Source organism: Macrotis lagotis, chromosome 8 (genome assembly GCF_037893015.1).
Source record: "Macrotis lagotis isolate mMagLag1 chromosome 8, bilby.v1.9.chrom.fasta, whole genome shotgun sequence".
In the NCBI taxonomy this organism is placed as follows: domain Eukaryota; kingdom Metazoa; phylum Chordata; class Mammalia; order Peramelemorphia; family Peramelidae; genus Macrotis; species Macrotis lagotis.
The window spans coordinates 3,710,478-3,732,909 of NC_133665.1; the positions used below are offsets into that span (position 1 = coordinate 3,710,478).

The window sequence follows — 22,432 nt, forward strand, 5'->3', positions numbered from 1 at the left end:
GGGCTCCTGAAGGCTCTGGCAGCTCAATGTTGCCCCTAAAAATTTTTTTTTTTTAATCTAAAAAAAACCCCGATGCATCTGCAGAGTGATTGGCATTTTGCCATAACAAGCCTAGAAGATTCTCGATCAAATCACAAATCGGCTGCGATCTGCCCGCCCCAGTGGAGGGAATGCCCACACCTAGGACATTAAAGCTTCTTCCCCTGCGAGCTCCTCTCCTGCGAGCTTCGTGCGTGGCGCTTTGGAAGATGCTGAATAAATCTTTGTGGCCTGATTGCAGATCGTGGAATTGCGAGGTGGGAGTAGGTCCGAGCTCGCCGGCAGCCGGTGAGCGAAGCCTGGCCTGGTTCCAGCTCTGCCGCGTCTCAGCGTGCTCATCGGTAAACCGAGAGCTCGGGCTTTGCGCGGGGCTGTCCAAGCCACGCGTTTCCCCGGACGCGCCGGTGCCGGGCAGCACGGTCACCGCTACCGCATTTGCTGGAGTTTCTGCGGGGCCCCTCGAAAACTTCGGCTCTGGCCCAGCCCCCTTCGTTCCCAGACAAGGTGAAAAGTGCCAAAGCACCCTCTGCCGGCCCTGCCTAGCAGAACCGGACCCCCGGTAAACGGAGGGAACCATCCGTGCAACGGAGGGGATTTTCGATTAGAGGGGACAAATGGAAGAGCTGCGTTTGATTAATGGATATTCTCCTCAAAGGGAACATGGCAACTCAAATTATAAAGAATGCTGACGCGCTGGATCTTAAGAAGGAAGGCAGGGTAAGGGACCGGAGGAGGAAAGGTTGTTTGTTTATCCCCTTCGCGTTTTAGTTCCTTTAGTATAGTTCCGAATGAATGTCAACAGTCTAGCAGGCTCGGGTGGTGGGGGTTTCTGGGACTTGTAGTTCCAGAGGCGAAATTCCCACGTTGTGAGCGGGCTCACTCAGCGGCGAGGGAACTTTCTTTCCCATAAGCTCCCTGGGTCAGGGAGCCGGAGTGGAGAGGGCAGTGGCGTAGGAGCCAACCGCCGCGATGGGGGTGGGGAGAAGGGGGCGGAGTCGCTGCTGCCGCCGTCGCCGCCGCCGCCGCCGCCTCCGTCGCCGCAGTCGCGGTGGGTGTTTGTGTTTGGGGCCGGGCAGCTTGGACCCCAGCCGGATTATGCCCGTGTGAGACTCTCCCGGCTCCCCTGGGCCCCCCGGAGCCGCCGCCGGCCCTTCCCCCGTCCTTGGCGCCATGGGGTCCATCCTGAGCCGCCGAATCGCCGGGGTGGAGGACATCGACATCCAGGCGAACTCGGCCTATCGGTACCCTCCCAAGTCTGGTGAGCGCTTCCTCCCCGAGCCTCCTTGTCGGCCCAAGTGCCCTCCCGAGCCACCTGCCCTGGCTCGCTGTCCGTCCCCGGGGCCCCTCCCCCACCTGCCCCCGCGGCCCCCCCGGGGCTGGACCTGCCCCCCCCCGGGGCTGGACCTGCCCCCCCCCCGGGGCTGGACCTGCCCCCTCCCGGGGCTGGACCTGCCCCCCCCGGGGCTGGACCTGCTCCCCTCCCGGGGGCTGGACCTGCCCCCCCTCCCGGGGCTGGACCTGCCCCCCCTCCCGGGGCTGGACCTGCCCCCCCCCCGGGGCTGGACCTGCCCCCCCCGGGGCTGGACCTGCCCCCCCCCGGGGCTGGATTTGCCCCCCCCACCCGGGGCTGGACCTGCCCCCTCCCGGGGCTGGATCTGCCCCCCCCCGGGGCTGGACCTGCTCCCCTCCCGGGGGCTGGACCTGCCCCCTCCCGGGGCTGGATCTGCCCCCCCCCCCGGGGCTGGACCTGCCCCCCCTCCCGGGGCTGGATCTGCCCCCCCCCCCGGGGCTGGACCTGCCCCCTCCCGGGGCAGCTTTCTGGTCCAGCTTCTCCAGGGAACCCTGGTGGGCCACTTGCCCCGTCACCGGCCTCAGACGCGCGACGCTTCCAGGGCTCGGTGAATACAAAACTCACTGATTGACGCAGAACCCTTATACTAACCTTCTTCCCCCAGACCGGAGTCAAAACGGACAGAGGCTCCCCTCCCCCTCCGCGCACCCTTTAAATAAATAAAGCCCCAGTTTGAAACACATGCCTACACACTGTGCCGGTCGGCACCAGACTGTGAGGCAGACCAATTGTTTGAAGCCAATCTAGGTTCTGTTTAATAGTTAGGTTTCCTGATTCCCTTCCCAGGAATTAAGAGTAGTGGAGTTCACCTTCTTCAATCCTTGAAGGGACTTGGGATCACAGATTTTTGCCTTGGAAGGTGTAACCTACTTTTGGGGGAACTGAAATCCATAGGAGTTAAGTGGTTACTTGCTCAAGGTCACACGGGTAATAACTAGGTAGGAGTCAGAATTTACCGTGCTCTGATTCCCAATCCATTGTTTTGTTCTCTCTCTCTCTCTATCTCTCTCTCTCTCTCTCTCTCTCTCTCTGTCTCCCCTCATCTCTCCTACCTTCATGAAGATTTCTTTGAGGTTATTCATTGGCATCATCTCTATTTGGCTTTCTATTTGGGACCATTACTTCTTGTGCCCTCCCCTCCTTGAAATCCTACTAGAACCGCTATGGAAATCACTTTTCCATCCATCCTGTCACTTAATTTCCCATAAATCTAGACCCACAGCCTTACCCGCCTCCTCTTCATCCAGTTTGTCACTGAGCCCAAAGTATTTTTGTTCTTGCTCCTATCTCTTCAATCTGCCATCTTGAGGTTTTCCCCACTGCAGCAGACTTCCTTCTGTTAGAATACCAAGTTGTGAAATTGTTTCCTGGGGCATTGTTTCCTGATCTTTTTCAAAACTGCAAGAGTTCACAAAAGTAGGGAATGGGGATGATTGGGCCTATTCTCATAGATACTGATAAAAACTAATTGATAAGAGACCAAGGGTGTGTTTTTGTGAGGGACCCTTGGTGAAGAATGTCTTTGACTATGATAAGGGGAGTTGGGGACCTTGGAGGAACCCAGATCAGGTGCTCCAAATCTTCCATATTTTAAATATACCTTGAGCAGGTGCTGTCTTGGGAGAAAAGGGCACCCAGGAACTGTTTGTAGGGGGAGGGACTGGAGTTGTGGGAAAAGCTTAGTTTTCCCCCAACATATTGCTATGATCTTCAGGCACAAGGAGAATATTGACTTCCAGGCACCTGGTATTGATTGATCAAATTCATCTGATATGATCTTAGTGCCTTTGTCTCTCTAGGTGGTGGTGCTGAAGGATGGTGGATATAGCCTTGTATTTTATTTATACCTTTAGCAGGGTGCATTGCAACTTATCAGTAGTTTCCTAATATCAGGTAGGATAAGATCTTGCCACAGAATAAATCATTATTTAAAAGAAAACTAATCTGTCTCAGAATTCAAAGGTGGATGAAAGGAGGTTGGAAAAAGTGGTATTGTTTGTTGCTTTTTCACACTGGGCAAAGCCAAAAGAGTATCTACTTTTTGAAATCTCTGGGATCAGATCCTCTTTTCCTTGTCAGATAAACAGTTCTTCCACACAGTATAAGTGATTTTAAATATATTCAGAATGATCCTTCCCCTTTTGGGCTCTGCCAATCTCAAGACTCATGCTGTCTTTTCAAATAATTTTCCTCTACCAATCTGTTTCTGGTTAATAGTGAGTTTCAGTGATTGTTCACCTTCCCAGACCTTTTGTCTCTTATGTGATGAGTCTCATAGCTCTAAGCACATAGGATTGAATGAATAGATAGATAGATAAGTCTTTTTTTTTGTGACAGGAACTGTGCCAAGCACTAGAGATACAGATGCAAACAGAAAAGATGATCTTTGTTTGTCTTCAGGGAACATAAATTCTACTGAGTGAATGGGAGCTAGAAAGTAGGCTAGCAAGTAAGTTACACTAGTATGGAGATGACTAAGAAATGTTGTGGAAGCCTGGCTCCTAGCAAGATAAAGCAAAAGTTCTGCTTTCAGAACTAGAGGAGTCAGGGAGGGGAGTCCAATATTACAATGGGCTAAGATGAAAACAATGGTGGGATCATGGGCAGCATGATGAGGAATTGTCTGAGAAGGGGATATTAGGAGCTCTACAGATTCTATAAGAGAATTTTCAGTAGCTGCAATCCTAAATTGAATGAATGATAGAGTTGATGATTTTATGACCAGTCTGGACAATTTTTTTTTACAAGACAATGGGGTTAAGTGACTTGGCCAAGGTCATGCAACTAGGTAATTAATAAGTGTCTGAATCTGAATTTGAACTCAGGTCCTCCTGAATCCAGGGCCGGTACTCTATCCACTCTAGCCACCCCTCCATGGGACATTTTTCTGGAATACAAGGTAATATCTTTTTCCCTTCCTGAATAATGAGAGGGAGTAATATTGGCCTGAAATCTGGGGAATCTGCTTCGCCTGTTGTATGAAATTCCTCACAATGGCTGCTTGCTATGTTTCTTATGAAGTGTTTGTGACCACACACTAGTTAGGGTATAAATACATAAATGAAAAACATATATGTATATATATAATATATTTTCTAAACAATATATAGTATATATAATATTTAATAATATATTTCAAGTATAAAGAATATATAATGTAATATATTACAGATGTATATAATTTTAAAAAATATTTTGCTTGAAGCTGAATTATTCCAAGTGGGCCTAAGGGAACTAGGTGTTTTAAGTGGAAACTTGTAATGTGGTGGGCTCAGTTTGAAAAAAACAGACAAAAAGACTGCATTACATTTTTCAAAATGCTTTCTTTGGATATATTATCCCATTAAATGCTCACAGCATTCTTGTGTGATAGGTGAGGCAGATGTTGTTATTGCCATTGGAAAGAGAAATCTAAGGCTCAGATGAGCTGATTTGCTTATGGTCATACAGCTAGTGATAGGGCCAGTGTATGTTCTTCTATACAGTAGACATTACCTCCTTTGTAGTTATCTTGATGCCTGAACAAGCTGTGGCTTGTTGATGTTCTTGAATCTAAAAATGATCTTTAGTCTTAGATGATTTTATATGGTAGTGGGAGGTTATAATCATGACTTTAGACTTTGAGTTCATTATGTTTTTATTGCTAGTTTTCTTACAGTAAAACATCATTCTGAACTCCTCAGATGATTTACTCTGTTCTAAATATATATATGTAAGATGGCCTTGGATGACTAGATAAATCTGGAGAAATCAAGAAAGATGTTTTAGATTGATCATGGAATAACTTGGCCAGTGAAAAGTTCATATTTCTTATGGTTTATTGACCTTTTCAACATTATTTTAAGTTTTACAAACCCCCAAAATGCTGCCAGCCCAGACCACTGTTCTAAGCTTTTGGGGCTGGGACCAGGATTATTTGTTAATTACAATGTATGCTTACCCAACTCTGGATTTTTCCTGGTTGGTAATGAGTCGACCAGCATTTCTTTGTCAGGCATTGTGCTGGATTCTAAGAATACAAATACAAAAGATGAAGAAATTCTTATTCTCAAGAAGCTTACATTGTAATGAGGGAGACAGCAGGTACAAATGAAAAAGAAATAAAAGTAGCTAAAGTGCTAGATAGTTTGGGAAAAAGAATATTAACGACTGGGGAGATCTGGAAAGGCTTTGTGTGGAAGTTGGTGTTGAACTGCTGCAGCTTGAAAGTGAGGAATTTCAAGTGGCACAAGTGACTAGGGAGCTCATTCAGGGATGTGAAGCCATGAACTTGGGAGATGGAGTGGCTGTCACATGCCAAGAATAGAGAAGGCCAGTTTGACTGGGCAGTAGGGTGCAGGAGGTGAATAATATTTAATGAGACTAGAAGGCAGATTCAGGTCAGATTGTGAAAGGCATTAAAAGCTAACAATTTATATTTTATTCTAGAGACAACAGGGATACATTAGAATTTATTGAATGGGGAGTGAAGATTAGATCTATACTTGAAGAAAATCACTTTGGCAGAGGTATAGAGAATGGACTGGAATGATAAGGAGAAACCTTGAGACAATGAAGAGGATTGAGACCATTGAAATTATATTGAAGTGTTTTAAAGTGAGAAGAGAGAAGAGTGAGAGTGAGAGAGAGAGAGAGAGAGAGAGAGAGAGAGAGAGAGTGTGTGTGTGTGTGTGTGTGTGTGTGTGTGTGTGTGTGTTGGGGCTGAAGGAGGTAATTTAAAAAAGGTTGTTTTGTTTTTTATAACTGTTGAAAATATTTTAAACCCTACTTTTTTGTATTCCTGCATGTTTAGGCCCTTTTCCATTTTACTATGGATCAACAACATTTAGTAAGGGCTTTCTTTGTGCTGAGCAATGTATTATGTGCAAAAGGATTGCAAAAGAAAGAAAAGACAAGATCTTTAAGGAGCTTCTTTCCCTTTTCTCTAGTTCTTGTTTTAGAGATGTTTTAAAGACAATTCCTATTGGTATCATAACCATTTTCCCTTTCTCTCTCTCTCTTTTTTTAGTGGCCAAAAAAATGTAACAGTAAAGTGAAATGAACAAGGAAGGTAGAAATTTTGCTTTATTGGGCCAAGAAACAGATAGAGAAAGAACAGACACAAACAGATAGAACTAGGAATTTTTGCTTGGGGGGGGCAAGCAGTAAGAAGCTGCCTTTAGGTGGACCTCACCCAGTTGGAGACAGGGAGCCTGCAACCCATGGACAGAAGTCCAGCAATACTATGAAGAAATAATTAAAGAAGTCACATAAGATGATGAAGAGGGGATTTGGCAGTTTTCAGTTTTGACAAACTATTCTTGCTAACTAGTACTAAAATAATCTCCTTCACCTTTGGGATAGAAGTAGTCTGATTCCTGGGGTTTGGAGATATAAAAGGAATCCCAAAAGCAAATGGATCTTTTCGGTGAGATGGCTTGAAGCTAAGCCCTTTAAAACCCTTATAGTATCATGACAGGATGTTATATATTATGATCTTTTTTTTCAATCCTTATCATTCTTGACCCTTCTGCACTATGTGACACTATTAGTCACTTCCTAGACACTCTCTTCTTTCTGAGTTTTCAGGACATTGCTCTCTCTTGATTCTCCTCCTACAGATCTGACTTCCTTTTCTCAGTATTCTGCTAGATATTCATCTGTGTCATGCCCACTATCCATTTTTGTCCCCTTAGATCTTCTCATTTGTCTCTACTTTTATCTCATTTGTTTCACTTAATGTTCTGGTCTGCTCCTTATCAACTATCATCCAGCCATTCACTAATATTATCCATCTTGATGATTCTCAGAAATCTTTATCCAAGTCTATTCTCTTTCTTGAGCTTTATTTGTGGATACTACAGACTAGATATCCCCCAAATATCTTAAATTTAACATGCTTGAAATAGAACTCATCATCTTTTTTTCCCCAAACTCACCTGTTCTGAAAAAAAGAGGATACTGCCATCTTTCCAGTCCCAGTCTCACTACCTTAATGTTGTCTTCAACTCTCCACATATCTAACTGCTTATCAGATCTTGTCATCTCTGGCTCCACATTCTGTGTTTTCTCTCCATTCACAGGGATACCTCCCTAGTTCAGATTTTCATTCCATCTCATTTGGTCTTCTAATAAGTTTCTCTGCCTCGTATCCCTGTCAGTCCATTCTGTGATCATCTGCCAAAGCAATTTTCCAGAAGCATTGGTCTGACCATATTATTCTCTACTTAGTAAACTCAGCGCTTGGCATTTAAACTTCCTTACTGTCCTCTTTCTAGTTCCTTACCCAGGGTGCTCCATTTTCTGTCTTTAAGTTTTTGTATTGACTGTTGCCCAGGCTTGAAATATTTTTCCTTCTCACTTCTACCTTTTAGAATTTCTGGTTACCTTCAAGACTCAGCTTGATCATCTTCTGTGGCAGGCCTTCCCCTAGATGTACTAATGTCTTTCCCTCTACAGTTTCCTTGCAGCCACTCAGTGCATATCATAAGTAAACACAGAATGTATACAAAATAAAAAACAAGTAAATGGGTGAGGTGGGTTGTAGGTCACTTAGGTAAAGAGTCCGGGTCTTTTGAAGGAGCTGGCAATTGACCTGATCCCTGGCAAGATCTCCAAGGGGGTTCAAAAGGAAGTGATAAAGAGGGAAAGAGTCAGGCACAAACATAAGCACCGCGAAGCCAGCAGATTACATGTATGAATGGTACTTAGAGCACTGTGGTTGGATTCTAGAGGAGGAGTTCTGTGTAATCAACATGGAAATATGGACAGAGACCAGATTGTGAAGGACTCTGAATGCCAAACAAAGGAACTATTCTAGAGGCTTTGGGGAACTCCTGAAGCTTCTTGGTCCAGGAAGTAAAGTGTGCTCTAGGAATCTCCATTTGGCAGTTGTGTGGAGGGTGTGGATTAGGGAGGGAAAAAGTCTAGATGCACAACCAATCAGAAGTCTGTTATAGTTGGCCTCGCAAGATCTGATGAGGGCTTGCGCTAGGGTTCCTTTAAGGGATAGATTTGAGAAATATGGAGAAAGTAAAATTGATAGGACTTGGCACCTGATTGTCTATTGGGTGAGGGGAGGGACCTTAGAGACTCTATTTTGTCTAACAGAGGCCCAGAGTTAGCATAGGAGCAGAGGCTGTCAGTTTTTTCCTACCCTGCCATTCCCATGTCTTAAGCCAGGGTATTGATGAGGGCTCACTGTGGACCCTTATCACTTTCTGAGCCCCCATGTTTTCACAACTCAGACTGAGCAGAGTGGGAAAGGGGATCCCTTAGAGGAATACATAAGTGAGTGAACAAATGAATGAAAAAGCACTCACTGTGGGCAAAGTTTTGTGCTTGTGGCTGGAGATCTCTGGCTATGTAGATATCTAGATAGAAAAGCAAGAAACCCTCCTCTAATGGGGGGAAACAACATAGTAGTTTCAGCTGCAAGTCAGATGGAAAGGGTCTTAGGGCTCAGTGGCAAAGCAGATGGTCATGGATTTTCTTTAACATTATTTCTTCTGATAGTTATAACCCTTTCTAGTGCTGAACCATTTGACAGCACCAAGGACTTTGGTACTAAGAACTTTATTTTTCTGGGTGGGCAGGGGCTACAGCATATGCAGAAGTAATTACCAAGTCTTATCTCTACAGGTCTTGGTTCCTGGGATATGGCTACATTTAGGTTGGTGGGGCCTTTACTGGCTAAACTGTAGCCCTAAAGGCATTCACCTTGACAAGGGGGGGTAGCTTAGAAGGAATCAAACAGGCCTCGGGCTAGTTACTCTAGTCTGGAGCTGGTGTTTGCAAACCCACTGAGCCATCCTCTCCCCCTACCCCCCATATTCTCTGCCCCATCACTTGGGAATCAGTCCTCTGTTTCTCAGCACTAAGAATATTGACTCCATCGAGTCACATTTGGACTTTTTCTACCTCAACCTGGCTAGAGCTGGGGTTAACCCCACTAAAGCCTCTACCCTTCCTCCTGTGTCCCATGTGAACTTCTATGAGATGGAATATCGATTAAGTCATTTCCCAACTTGACAATACTCACAATCCTGTAAACACCTTACTGAGTTCTACTCCATCTAACTTATCTTCCTTCTTCCTTAGACGATTATAAATATAGTAAATGCTTTCTCACTTTCATAATCCTAGGCCAAACCCCAGTAACCCAGTGATAAATACTTAATAGAGACTGAGTGAGTATATGATTAAAGAGAATACATTTTTAAAAGTCAAAGGGACTTTTCCCTAACTCTAGATATAATATTTCTAAGAATTGAGTTTTAGCTTTGCTTAGAATTTCATATGGCTTTTGTTGTCCACCAGTGGGCAAGTTGTAATGGGTTGTCCCATCTGGCATGCCTTCTGTAGGTTACCATTTGGTTGCTGCCTACATCTCTCCTCTCTCAACATTGTTTTTCTTGCTTATGGTTGCTTGCCAAGCTAACTCTGTCATCTGTTCTGCTCAGGTGGTAGGGGCACAATGATTAAAGCACTGAGGTATAGCCATTTCAACAAACTTAACAAAGCACTATGCTTAAGGACTGAGGGAAATATTATAAATAAGATAGCCCTTGTCTTCAGGAAACTTATAAAAAATAAGAAAGAAATATTTAAAAAGGGCAAAAGTACTTCAAGTTATGAATGTTGTACAGGAAGAGCTTATTTCCAAGGAGGGGATCAAGGAAAACTTCATAGGGCCTTGAAGCTTAAGTGGGATTTCAAGTGGCAGAGAAGGACAGGAAAATGATTTAATGATAAGGAGTATTACCATGATTCCAGAAATTTGGAGGTGTTCCTGGAATAGAGGTTTGGTCAAAAATAGGGTCTGGAAAGGGGAAGTAATATTAAAAATGAAAGTTGCATTCAATCAACCAACAAGATTTATTTATTTATTATGTGTTAAGACTTAGAGTGAGACAAGTTCCAGCCCACAAGGAGCTCCCATTCTATTGGGGGTGGGGGGTGGAGAGAGGGCCAGAAAATGTCCTCAGAGAGATGTAGAGACAAAATAATCTCATTGCTGTAAGGAAGTCCCTGGGAGGAAGCACATGCTACCAATTTAGAGGAATACCTGATTTGTAACTTATGATCTTAAGAGTTTTCTGGGTCCCTGAGAACTTGAATGATTTGCCTGTTGCACAACCAGGAGGCAGACAAGTCTTGAATTCAGATCTTCCTGACCTTGGGCAGATTCTCAGGCATCACATCCCTTTTGGCTCTCATAAATACAAAATCAGTACAAGGTAAATTTTAAGGGAGAAGTTCTGGCAGTTGAGGCAATCAAAAAAAGGCTTCTAGAAAGTGATCCTCCAGTTGAGGAGAGTTGAGGAGGGAGAGCGTTTCAGGCCTTGGGTCAGCCAATGCAATGACACATTGAGGAGACAAGTGTGATGCCTATGGAGTGAGAGGAATGCTGTTGAGCTGGACCATTTAAGTGTGTCCAAAGTCACACAGAGAGTAAACAGCTGAGGCAGCATTTGTGCCTAATGTGGCAGACTAGACTACTTTTCCATGATACTGCAAAATACTGTAGGAACTTTCATTTATAGAAAATATCAGGGAAATTTTCATGAAGGAAGTAGCATTTGAATTCCCTCTTGAACAATAAGAAATATTTCAGCACATAGAAAAGGACATGAGGAAGTCCAGAATGGATTAGTGGACATTTAATATCCTGGTTTGGGTAGAACAGAGCAGAACAGGGTAGACAGGTAGGACTTCAAAAGTGGGATTTAAAAGTTGAAGGGTAGCTTGAGTAGTATTGGTTTTATATCTATAAAAATGCAGTAAATTGACAAAATGGTAAAGCAGAACTAGAGTGGGCTAGAGATGCTGCATCCTTGTGGCTGTTTAATTGAATTGTTGTCAGTGAACAAAATCGTTGTTTAAGTGAAAATGAAATTCATAAAGAATTTAGAGATTTTTTTTTTCCTCAATCTACTACACAACTGGAGTATTGCATTTGTCCCCCAAAAATACATAAAAAGATTTAACATTTGTGTTCCTCTACAAAATGCTCTACTTAAAGGATTCATCAAAGTAACCCTAGTTTTTCAAAGACTTTGGAAGCCTAACATAAGCTCTGGGGATGCTACTATCCTTAAAAAAAACAAACAAACCGTTCTGTATAGCCCTTAAGACAGACTGAATTAGCTTTTGGAAGGCTCAGAGACTCTTCACTTATTAGTTGGGTACTGAATGATGAATTCTGTGACCATAGACATAGTCATATATGACACAAAAATTAAAATTGAGTCCCATTTCATTACCTCAGTGATGATGATGATGATGATGATGATGATGATGATGATGATGATGATGATGATGAAATGGTAGAAAAGAGGGAAGAAGATGCTAAGATTTAGAATTTTTAGGTACAAAACAACAGAAGGTATTCTAAATATGAGATTTTAGTTCAGTGAATTTGGTGCTATGAATTATTGTTTTTTAAATTTATTTTTATTAAAGATATTATTTGAGTTTTACAATTTCCCCCCCATCTTACTGCCCCCCCGAAAGCAATCTGTCAGTCTTTACTTTGTTTCCATGTTGTACCTTGATCCAAATTGGGTGTGATGAGGGACAAATCATATCCTTAAGACAAGAAGTCTAAGAGTAACAAGATCAGACAATAAGATATCTGTTTTTTTCTAAATTAAAGGGAATAGTCCTTGAACTTTGTTCAAACTCTACAGCTCCTTATCTGGATACAGATGGCACTCTCCTTTGCAGACAGCCCAAAATTGTTCCTGATTGTTGCTATGAATTATTGTGAACTCAACCATATCAATATAAACAAAGCCTGAAAACTTGAAAGGAGGCATCATGGGGGCAAAACTAAATTAAATTTGAAATTAGGAGCTCTGCTGTCTTTGATATTGGGCAATTAAGTTCAACAAATTAAACATTTATTAAGAACCCATGTGCAGGGCAGCTAGCTGGTGCAGTGAATAGAGCATGATTGGTTCTGGAATCAGGAGGACCTGAATTCAAATCCAGCCTCGTACACTTATTAGCTGTGAGACCCTGGGCGAGCAAGTTACACTACCTAGATTGCCTCCAAGTTAAAGAAGAAGAAGGAAGAGGAGGAGTAGTCAATGACAGGGAAAGAAGAAGAGAGAGAGAGAGAACCTCATTTGTGCGAATCAATGTTCTGAGCTTGAAATAAATACATAAACAGACCCTGCTTGGGTTGAGGATGGGCATGAAGGTTGCAGTAAGCTGAGATAACAACAACACACAAAGAAATAAATACAAAAAGAGCACTATGCTGGCCTTGGAATCAGGAGGACCTAAGTTCAAATCCAGCCTCAGATACTTAATAATTACCTAGCAGTGTGACCTTGGGCAAGTCACTTAACTCCATTGCCTTACAAAAACAAAAAAAGTGGATAGTTTCTGAATTTCTCTGAGTCTCCTATAAAATGAGAGTATTAGCTTAAGAGCCTTTAAAGTCCCTGCTAACTCTAAGTCTATGATCATAGGATCCTATGAATAATCTAATTATTCTGGAAAATTCCAGCTTCTGGACTGTTGATTTTTGCCTCTTTAGTCATCTTGGCATTTATTGACTGAATCATATACATTGGCACACACTTGAATTCAGTTTAGCATTTCATTATCCTACTAATTCTCTTGTTTTGTTTTTCTCTAATTTTTCCATGGGAGTTCAGATATAGAAAGTATTCATACATCTACTTCAGGACTGCTTCTGATTAAGGATTTTGTGGGTGGACATGGGCCTTCCCTCCATTGGTTCAGGGTATAGCTCATCTGTGCCTTCTCATCCTATATAATTGTAATCTGGGTACTCTTCTAAATCCTCTTCCAGTGAACTTGGGGTAAGGTTCTGTCCTGTATTGAACTTACCTTTCTCTCCTTTCAGGGCTAAGGTAGGATAGGACACAAAGTAAATGTTCAGTAATGTTTTAAAAACTGAATTATTGAACTCGGGAAACTCTGAAGTTTGGGTCTGGCTCCTTTAGATATCATTTAATTTTAGAGCTTTTCCAGCCTCTAGGATTGGTATCATAATTATGGTAATTAGGAAGTTCAAATTTTTATGTCTCTAATACTGCTTTAACCCCCCCCCCCAATTTTATGGCAGGAGAAATTCAGGGAAAGTATCTAAGTCACCTAATCTTGTAAAAACAGTTTTGTGTGTTTTATTGATGTATTGATTTTTTTTTTAATGCAGTTAAGTGGAAGAAGGAGGGCTTTGGGGAATAATTCTTGGTGAGCTTACTGGGTCCCATAGGAACAATTTTTTTTTGTCTATATTTGCTCCCAAGGTGTCATCTAGCCTTGATTTCGCTGTTGAGCTCTAATTTTCAATACCAACGACCTGCTGAAAATATTCACCAGGGTATTTTGTCAGCATTTTAAACTCCTATCCAACATAGGACTCACTTTCCACCTCCCACTTCTGGGTATCATCTTTAATTCTTCCTTCTTCACTCAGTTTGTTTCGAGATCTGTTCAGTTCTCAACATAATATACCTTTCATCCATGTCCTTCTATCCATTTACATTACCACTACTGTAGTTGAGCCATTTAAAAGCTTGTCTAGATTCATTCAGTAGCCTTCTATTTGCTCTACTTCAAGTTTCTTTCACCATCAATCTATCCTCAGATGCCAAAATAATCTTTCTGAAGCACTGCTTTTATCATTTTCCCGCCCTGCTCAAGTGTTTGAGACCCTACCTTGCCTTTAGAGCAAAATACAGACTATTAAACCTAGCACTTTAAAACTCTGCTGTCTTGACTCCAGTCTACTTTTGTAGACTTCTTTTACATTACTCCTCCTTTATATCCTTCATTCTAGCCAAACTGTTTCACAAACTGTACTTCAGTCTTAGTCTTCATGATTTTGTAAAAGGCAAGAATGTAACTGCCTTGAATGTCAAACTTCTTATCCACTTAAAATACTTAGTTTAAGTTTTTTTTGTTTTGTTTTTTTTTTTGCAAGACTAGGGGGTTAAGTGGCTTGCCCAAGGCCACACAGCTAGGTAATTGTTAAGTGTCTGAGGTTGGATTTGAATTCAGGTACTCCTGACTCCAGGGCCCGTTTTCTATCCACTGAGCCACCTAGCCTTCCCTCGAGTCTTTCCTGCTCCTAGGCCTTCTAGTTCTGAGTATTCTTTACTTCCTAAATTATTTTTTATTTTCTTACCTTCTGTTTAATAAATTAATTTTTTGTTACACTTTGATTTCCATACTGCCTTCTCTCCTTCACACAGCTCTAGAGAAGAGCTCAATTTGACACAGATTCAGAAATATGTTTCTATTTATCAGTTCTTTCTCTGGAGATTGATGGCATCTTCCTTCACAGATCCTTTATAGTTGATTTGAATATTTAGAATACTCAGAATAGTTTGGCTTTCACAATTATTCTTTGAACAATATTTCTGTTACTGTATACAACATTTTCTTGGTTCTACTCCACTTTTCATTATTTCATGCAAATCTTTGCATATTTTTCTAAAATCAGCCAACTTATTTTTTTACAGCATACTAGTATTCCATCTAAAATAAACTTTAGAGACATTTTATCTAGTTCCTGCTTCTTTGAGCTGTACCGTTTATCTGGACCTTTTTTCCTGCAAGATTACTTTTGAAATAGATGCTATATTATAGCCCCTTTCATATTGATACAACGAACTCTTTTATGTGGTGTTCTATTAACTAGAACTATATTAACCAGCATTTATGTCTCTTCAAATTAACAATATAGTGATATCAATGGTCTGGAAACTGATCCTCAGGTACCAAAGAATTCTAAGTTATCTTCTGAGACATCAAAGAAAATTGGGATTGTTTTCAGTTTAGTTTTAGTGTTAAATATAATTTGTGCTATTACAATTCTTTAAAAAATTGATAATTCATTTATTATATTTGTAATAATTATCTATTAACTAGAAAGTTTGATTAATCAGACTCTTCCTTCCTTAGCCTCCCCCCACCATGATTTTCTATAGTTACATATAATGCCTGAAGGGAACAACTTGTATTTACATTGGGAAAGAGCCTAGTGAGCTCTTCTTTTCTAGTATCATCAAATCGACTTTAACCTGGAGTGGGCCCTGGAGATCCTTGGTCCAATCCCCTCAGGTTAGAGATGAGGAAACATAGATCCAGAGAGGGAATTGCTTTGCTCAAGTCATTTTACATTATATAGTGTCTGTATGTGCATTCAGAGTTTATGACTCTTTAAAGATCACACATTGTAGTGTACTCAACTTGAACTCCCTGGTCAGGAGTTGTGCTTTCTTTGACCAGTTTCTTTGCAGAAACACAAACTAAAGACTGCTGCTTCTGGTGTCCATAGCCATAATTTGATATATTCAAGTTAATCATCAAATTACTTTTTTTCTCTCTTCCTCTAGTTTATCTTCTTCCTTTTTGAAACTTAGAATCATGGGGGTGGCTAGGTGGCGTAGTGGATAAAGCACCGGCCCTGGAGTCAGGAGTACCTGGGTTCAAATCTGGTCTCAGACACTTAATAATTACCTAGCTGTGTGGCCTTGGGCAAGCCACTTAATCCCGTTTGCCTTGCAAAATCCTAATAAGAAAAAAAAGAAAAAAGAAACTTAGAATCATGGATTTTTTGAACCAGGCAAATCTCATGATTAATATCACCTTAATGTAAATGAGTTTATTTGAAAGAGTATGTTACAATTAGAACATCTTCCCTCCTGCCTATTTTGAAAAATATTCTGGAGAATGAAGGAATGAAAATACATGAAGAGCTTTCTTGGTGGCAGGCAGTGAGTTAAGTGATAGGGATAGGGTTACAGATACAAAAGAAGGATAGCGTCTGCCTTAAAGAAAGGCTTACATTCAGCATATATGAAGGAGTACTGGTAGCTAGGGAAGAGAATTTTGGTCTGTGATCTCACAGGGATAGTGAATGGAACTAAAGAAAGTTGATTGATAGACTCTTTTTAATGTGACTTATATTTTATTTTTTTAAAAAATTAATAAGCATTTATTTTCTTCCCTACCCCCAACCCTCAATGGCAAAAAAGAAAAAGAACCCTTGCAACAACTAAGCATAGGAAAGTAAAACAAATTCTTACAATGACTTTGCCTAAAAATATGTCTCAATATGCATTTTGAATGTCACCCCTCTGATAGGAGGTAAATAGCATGGTGTATCATCAGTATTCTGGATTCATATTTAGTTATTGTGTTGTTCAGAGTTGTTGATATAACTTGAATGCTTAAAAATTGATATTCTGGAGTTATAGACCCACTTCATTATTTGGTATCTTCTAATACCATAGACATTACTTGAGTTTTGCTGATACACTTGAGGATTCCCTCTCTCTTTACTTCTCCTTTTTCCTTTCCCTTCCCCTGCCCCCCCCCCTGAATCTAACCCATTACTGACTCTCCCCAGGGCTTTTTGAGTTAGCTCACCTGCATGTAATCAGGGCTACCATTTTGATCATGAAACATTTTAATTACAAAAATTTACCAAGAGTTCTTCATTTTATCAATGGGGCACCTAGCATATTTTAACCCTTCTACAACCTACCTATTAGATGTGGTTGCTCCAGGTTTACAGACTAAGTAACTTGCCTGTATTCAAAAGATGGGTGTACCAGAGGCAAGATTTGAACTAAAGTATGTCAAAGCCCAGCACACTTCCACCACAGCATACTGCCTCTTTTATTAAAGGCACAAATGACACAAATAGGACTCACCTCTTAAGTCCAGTAGCAGATAATAAAGCCATCTTCTTCTCTTCCTCCCCCACCTTCCTTCTTCACTTCTTTCCCTCCTTTCCCTCCCTTATTTTGTATTTCCACATTAAAAAGCTCACTATTTCCTATGTTACCTCCACCCTCTGACACACATGGTACCAGAGGATGTTGCGTATATTGCATGACTGGTAAGGCCACTGAAGGACTCCCAAGCTGCTGGCTTCCTGCCCTTCCCCTTCCATGACATAGTGATGTCATTTTGGTCTTTTTCATAACGAAGGACAAGAACCACCAACCAATCAATATGCTGAATTGAATTGAATTATTGCTTAAAATGTCGAGCAAATCAAATTATGGACTCCAAACTATAAAGCTATTTAATAAGTATGTCTTAGGATCTCAAATTAACACCAGTGTTTGGGAATGGAAAGCTAATCATTAATGTTATCATTAATATCTTTAATGCTTAAGTTTCTTGATATCCAGAGTCTGAGTTTGGGGATTTAATGTTTTAAAAGGCCTGTCAATAAAATGGAGTTTGTGTTATTAACCATAATTCTCTTTGGCTAAAACAAAAACAACAAAGTTAGTTTTATAAATGAAGTTTAATTCTCTAGGGTCTTACCAAAACCCATGGGTGGATGACATTCTTTCAAATGTCAACCCTGACCGAACATTTTGGAGAATTTTTATACAGTTTAAACAAAGCATTGTAAACCTTTTGATGCCTAACAAGTTAGGTTATACATTTGTTTGTCATTAAATTACTTTGATCCTGATGTCTGGTTATCTATCAAAACTAATGAGGTCTGATTTTCTTCCAGGACTGCTGTCTTTTTTTACCAAGGTATTAAAAAGGAAGGATTTAGCTCTGATTCAGTGAACCAGAACAGTTCCTCCTGCTTTTGCAGGATGATTCTCTTATCAGATACACAACTTGAAAACCACTCTTGAGATGCATGAATTTCAAAAGGTCTACACAAAATTTTTCCCTTTGATCTAACAAAAGGACAGATTCTATGGAAAGGGCCAGATAAACACTCTGCCATAATTAGAGCTAACAGAATCGGAACTATACAGATCAAGAAATATTAATTCCATCTTAAAGGATATCAGGTTAGATAACAATGGAAAGAGAAAGATACCCTTCTATCTTTTAAGTAGTTGTGTAACACACTATTTGTTATTAGTCATTTCAGTCTCTTTATGACTCCATTTGGGGTTTTCTTGTCAAAGATAATGCTTTGCCATTTCTTCAGCTCATTTTACAGATGAGGAACTGACTTAAACAGGTGATTTGCCCAGGGTCCCACAGCTAGTTAAGATTCTGAGGCCAGATTTCAACTCAGGAAGATGAATCTTCCAGATTCCAAAATCAATGCTCTATACTCTTCACCTAGATTCCCTTATCAGTGGATAAGAAACTGAAGCTTGCTGAGTCTTAATTTTGTAAAATGATCTTATCACCTTGTTTTTTACATTGACCACAAGAGAAAAAATAATTGTGGCTTATGTATCCACATTTATCTGTCATAGACAATGAAGAAATAAAGAGATACTTTGAAAAACTTGACAGGACTTCCAGACTAAGTTATCATTTTTACTTTGATCATTTACTATCAGTGACTTCATTGTGAAGGTGGGAACAAGGAATGATATTGAGAAATACTTTGGAAAATAGAGATCTGTATTTCATTCACTTTTGTGATGATATAGTTGGCCTCATAAAATCATAAATGGAAGCATGCTTGCTCCCTTCTGTTTTCATCAAGGACTTCCCTGCACAAGTGTGTGGCCTTCATGTATTTTTCCCTGTGTGTCCTTAGTTTAATCCAGCCACTTCTCATAATTCTTAAATACCATTTCAACTTTTACACAGGACTGAGTTGTTAGAATCCAAATGCAGTGATTCTACTTCCACTGATAAAGAAAAGAGATTGTCATAGAAACACTTTTTCTATTTTCTATTGAGTCATTCTAGTTTTAGTTGACTTAACATTGTCTCATGCCAATTTTACTGCACATTTATCCTGCTATTTTTTCAATGAAGAGATATGTAGTGGCTGTAAGAAGGGCACAACCTATTTCCAACAATGTCCATGTGTAAAAAGTGATTAAAAATTATCATCCAGGAAACATGTTATCCAAAAAAGAAGTCAGGTTAGTTTGGGAACAAGATAGCCATAGCCAGATGTTACCAAGAGAATTTATAAGATCCAGAGAACGAGCTCCAGAATATTAGGTAGATTGTTTTGAGAGGATTCATGGAAAAACATGGGTTGTTGTAGGTTTTTTAGGAAGTATCCATATGGGTGAGGTCACAGATAACATTTTGTGGGCATGTTATTTGAACTCCCTAGAGAAAGGATTTTCTAGAGAGTTTTTAATTATTGTTATTTTTAAAAATTATTATCCAGGCCTATTGAAAATTTGTAAGTTAGATACTTTCAAGATGCATCAGGGGACTTACTGAATGGAATAAGTAGCATTCTGAGCTGTAGATTTCCTTAGCTATTGATTTTCTAATTCAAATCACAGCCAGCATAATTTTCTGGTAGCTTTGGTATCTGCATTGTTCTACTGTGATTTCCAAAACAAATTCTTTATCAGTTGAATCAAATCGCAAACTGATTTACCTACAGAACCATTTCTAAGTGTCTCATCAACTCTTTTGGTTAGAAATGTTTTGGGGTTTTTTTTTTTGTACAGTCTAATATACATAAACTTGTGTCTTTTGTTCTTGTGAGAGGATATTTCTGGCTCATTTCCATTTGTGACCACAAAGATCAGTGTCAGAGTAGCATTCCTTTCTAGGCTAATCCTCCCCCTTCCCAACTGGATTGTTTTGTGATCTGTGGCTGGGCCTTTGTTTACAGAGCCTGGCACAGTTTATGATGCTGACTCTTAGACTCGCTATTGATTCAAAGCCTTCATTTTGAAGATTGAGATTAATAAACCTGGCTTCCATTGTATGAAGGTTTTTAATTTGGGGTCTAGTCTTCGATTTCATTAGTTAGGGGAGTTGCAGGTGAGGAACTCCTTCTAACTAAGCAGATTAGTTAGTTAATTAACTAGCATCTACACTGCATTTGGTAGTCTTAGATACCTTAGGACATTGAGATGTTAAATGGGTCACCCAAGGTCACATTATTGGTATATATTACTAGTTGAATCCCTTCCCAACATGATCCCCTTGTTGCCTCTCATGTTACCAGGATGCCCCCAGATTAAAAACCACGATCCTAGGAAAATGGCATTATCTGCATTTACTACAGCTTGGCACCTCCAGGAACCGCTATTTGGTTCCTCCAAGTAGGACCCCTTATCCCATGATCTTTCTCTTCTTCCTCCTTTTTAAGCTAACATAGACATAGGTAGGTGAGAAAAATCAGGCTTTTACTTGCAATAGAGAAGTTGCAGATATAATCTACTTAATCCAAAAATGATGTTATTAGAATTTAGACTTACTGATTTTAGAATTTAGTAATTTAGATAGGCTGATAAGTTAGAGACTGGTTTTTGGATTCGCCCATAAGATGCCTTTAAATAACAAATCAACTTAATGTGACTCAACTAGAATTAAATCTACAAAAATTAATTTACTTACATATTAGACCAAATTGAGGACCAACCTCTATGCATCTGTCAACATCCAGGACAGGCTTTTAGTACCAGTCTTCTTTTTTCCTCAAGGAGACTGATACTTTTCAGTGTTCAAACACACCGTGATCTGCCCTCCTTTCACTATTGTAATAAGTAGGGAAGTACTGCTGGATGCTTGGCTTGGGGGTTAGGGTGTTGTTCACCTTTGAGAACTCTCCTCTCTGCTCCCCATTACATTCATATTGCCCTGATGACAGATGAAAAGCCTTTAATCAGAAATCATTTTTAGGCATTTACTATATGCCAAACATGTGCTACTTAAGTCTTTGTTCTTTAGAAGAGGTGTGGGATCTCCTTTTAGTCATTTGTATCTTTGTTAGAAATGCTGAAGGCAGAGGGTGAAGGTTTTATTCTCTAAGAGCTCAGATGCTGCCACTCTGATAGTCCTTGACCTGTGTTTCTTTTTGTTCACACCCTGAGTTGGGACTCAGCTAGGGAGGAGGAGGAAGTAGGAGATCAGCCCCATGGGTCATGAGCAGCTTTGCCTCAGGAATAGTGTTAGTTAGGATTGCCCCTCAAAGCCTGGCTTCGTAGGAGATGAGATGTATTACTACAGAGGACAATAGATTTGAGGACAAGTCAGGAATTTAATACCATTATGTAGTATAGCTAGCGTCAGGAAGCAGTGGGTTAATGAGAACTGAATTCCCCTAGGAGATAATCAAATTCATGAAAATTTATAGCTTATATATCTCTGTAAAGCCTCAGTAGCACAATTGCCTTGCATATAGTAGGCATTTTAATAAGTATTCATTAAATGAATAGATCATTCACTAGGACTCAAAGTATGAGTGACCAATCAATGAAACAGGAATATAGAATGGACAAAATGTCCTGTTGAACTTTAGATACTCTGCTTTCTTGTAATGACTGCTCTCTAATATCCAGTACTCACATAGGTGAACATCCTGGAGGTGAGGAGTAAGAGACCAGGCAAACAACAAGTCAGAGAAATAGTTGATAGCAGCTCCTCCAGGAAGACTGAACTAAATGACAGGCTCCTGGTTGAAATGACTTGTAGAGTGTCACTTGGATGAACGAAGATGTTCTAAGAGAACCTAAGACTGCAGCTGGCTTGTCTACCACTCAAACCAGCCACTAGTAATAATAATGACTCACTCTTAGCAAAGGACTTACAGTTTATAAAGCTTCTTTTTTGCTCCCTGCAACCATACTAAGTGGGAGGAATAGATCAGAGCCAGATATCAGAGAGGAGTGACTTTTTTTGAGATTATGTTGTTCATGGCTATCTGGGACTTTTGGGTCATACAGCTTCTGGATATCCACTTTTTTTTTAAATAGCTTCAAGCACATATTTTAGAATTTTAGTCATTTTAGATAGGTGAAATTTCAGAGTAGCTTCATTCTAGATAGTAAAATGTTACTATGGTTACAAAAACTAGGTTTCAAAATTGTTGATACAAATTTTCTGATTTTACTTATCACCTAAAACTCCAAATTTCCTGGGTCTAATAATTAACTTTTAGGAATAAGGTAGCTTTAGGAGGAAGATTTACATACCACAACTGGACCAAAATTTTAGGATTCTATTTTATTCCCAAAGTAAAAAGATGTTTAATGATCATTTTCACTTTGTGTCAATTAATTAGGCAGCAATTATTAACAGTATCTACAGTGTTAGGACTATGCTAGGTGCTTGAAGTAGAAAGACAAAAATAATGTACTTTTTGGAGCT

General features: G+C 40.3%; 1 protein-coding gene across 5 annotated transcripts in view; it reads left to right on the forward strand.

Annotated features, from left to right (window-relative positions):
* The first annotated feature begins 476 nt into the window (after positions 1 to 476).
* MGRN1 (mahogunin ring finger 1) overlaps positions 477 to 22,432 on the forward strand; it is a 118,595-nt gene continuing 96,639 nt past the window's right edge. For 2 of the 5 annotated variants that reach the window (XM_074196283.1, XM_074196286.1), the window contains exon 1: positions 1,053 to 1,297. In XM_074196283.1, coding sequence (XP_074052384.1) covers positions 1,210 to 1,297 — 88 coding nt within the window. In that variant the 5' untranslated portion in view covers positions 1,053 to 1,209. Of the gene's footprint in view, positions 757 to 1,052; positions 1,298 to 22,432 lie in introns of those variants that run through there. The other 3 variants (XM_074196281.1, XM_074196282.1, XM_074196284.1) reach the window with 2 other exon arrangements.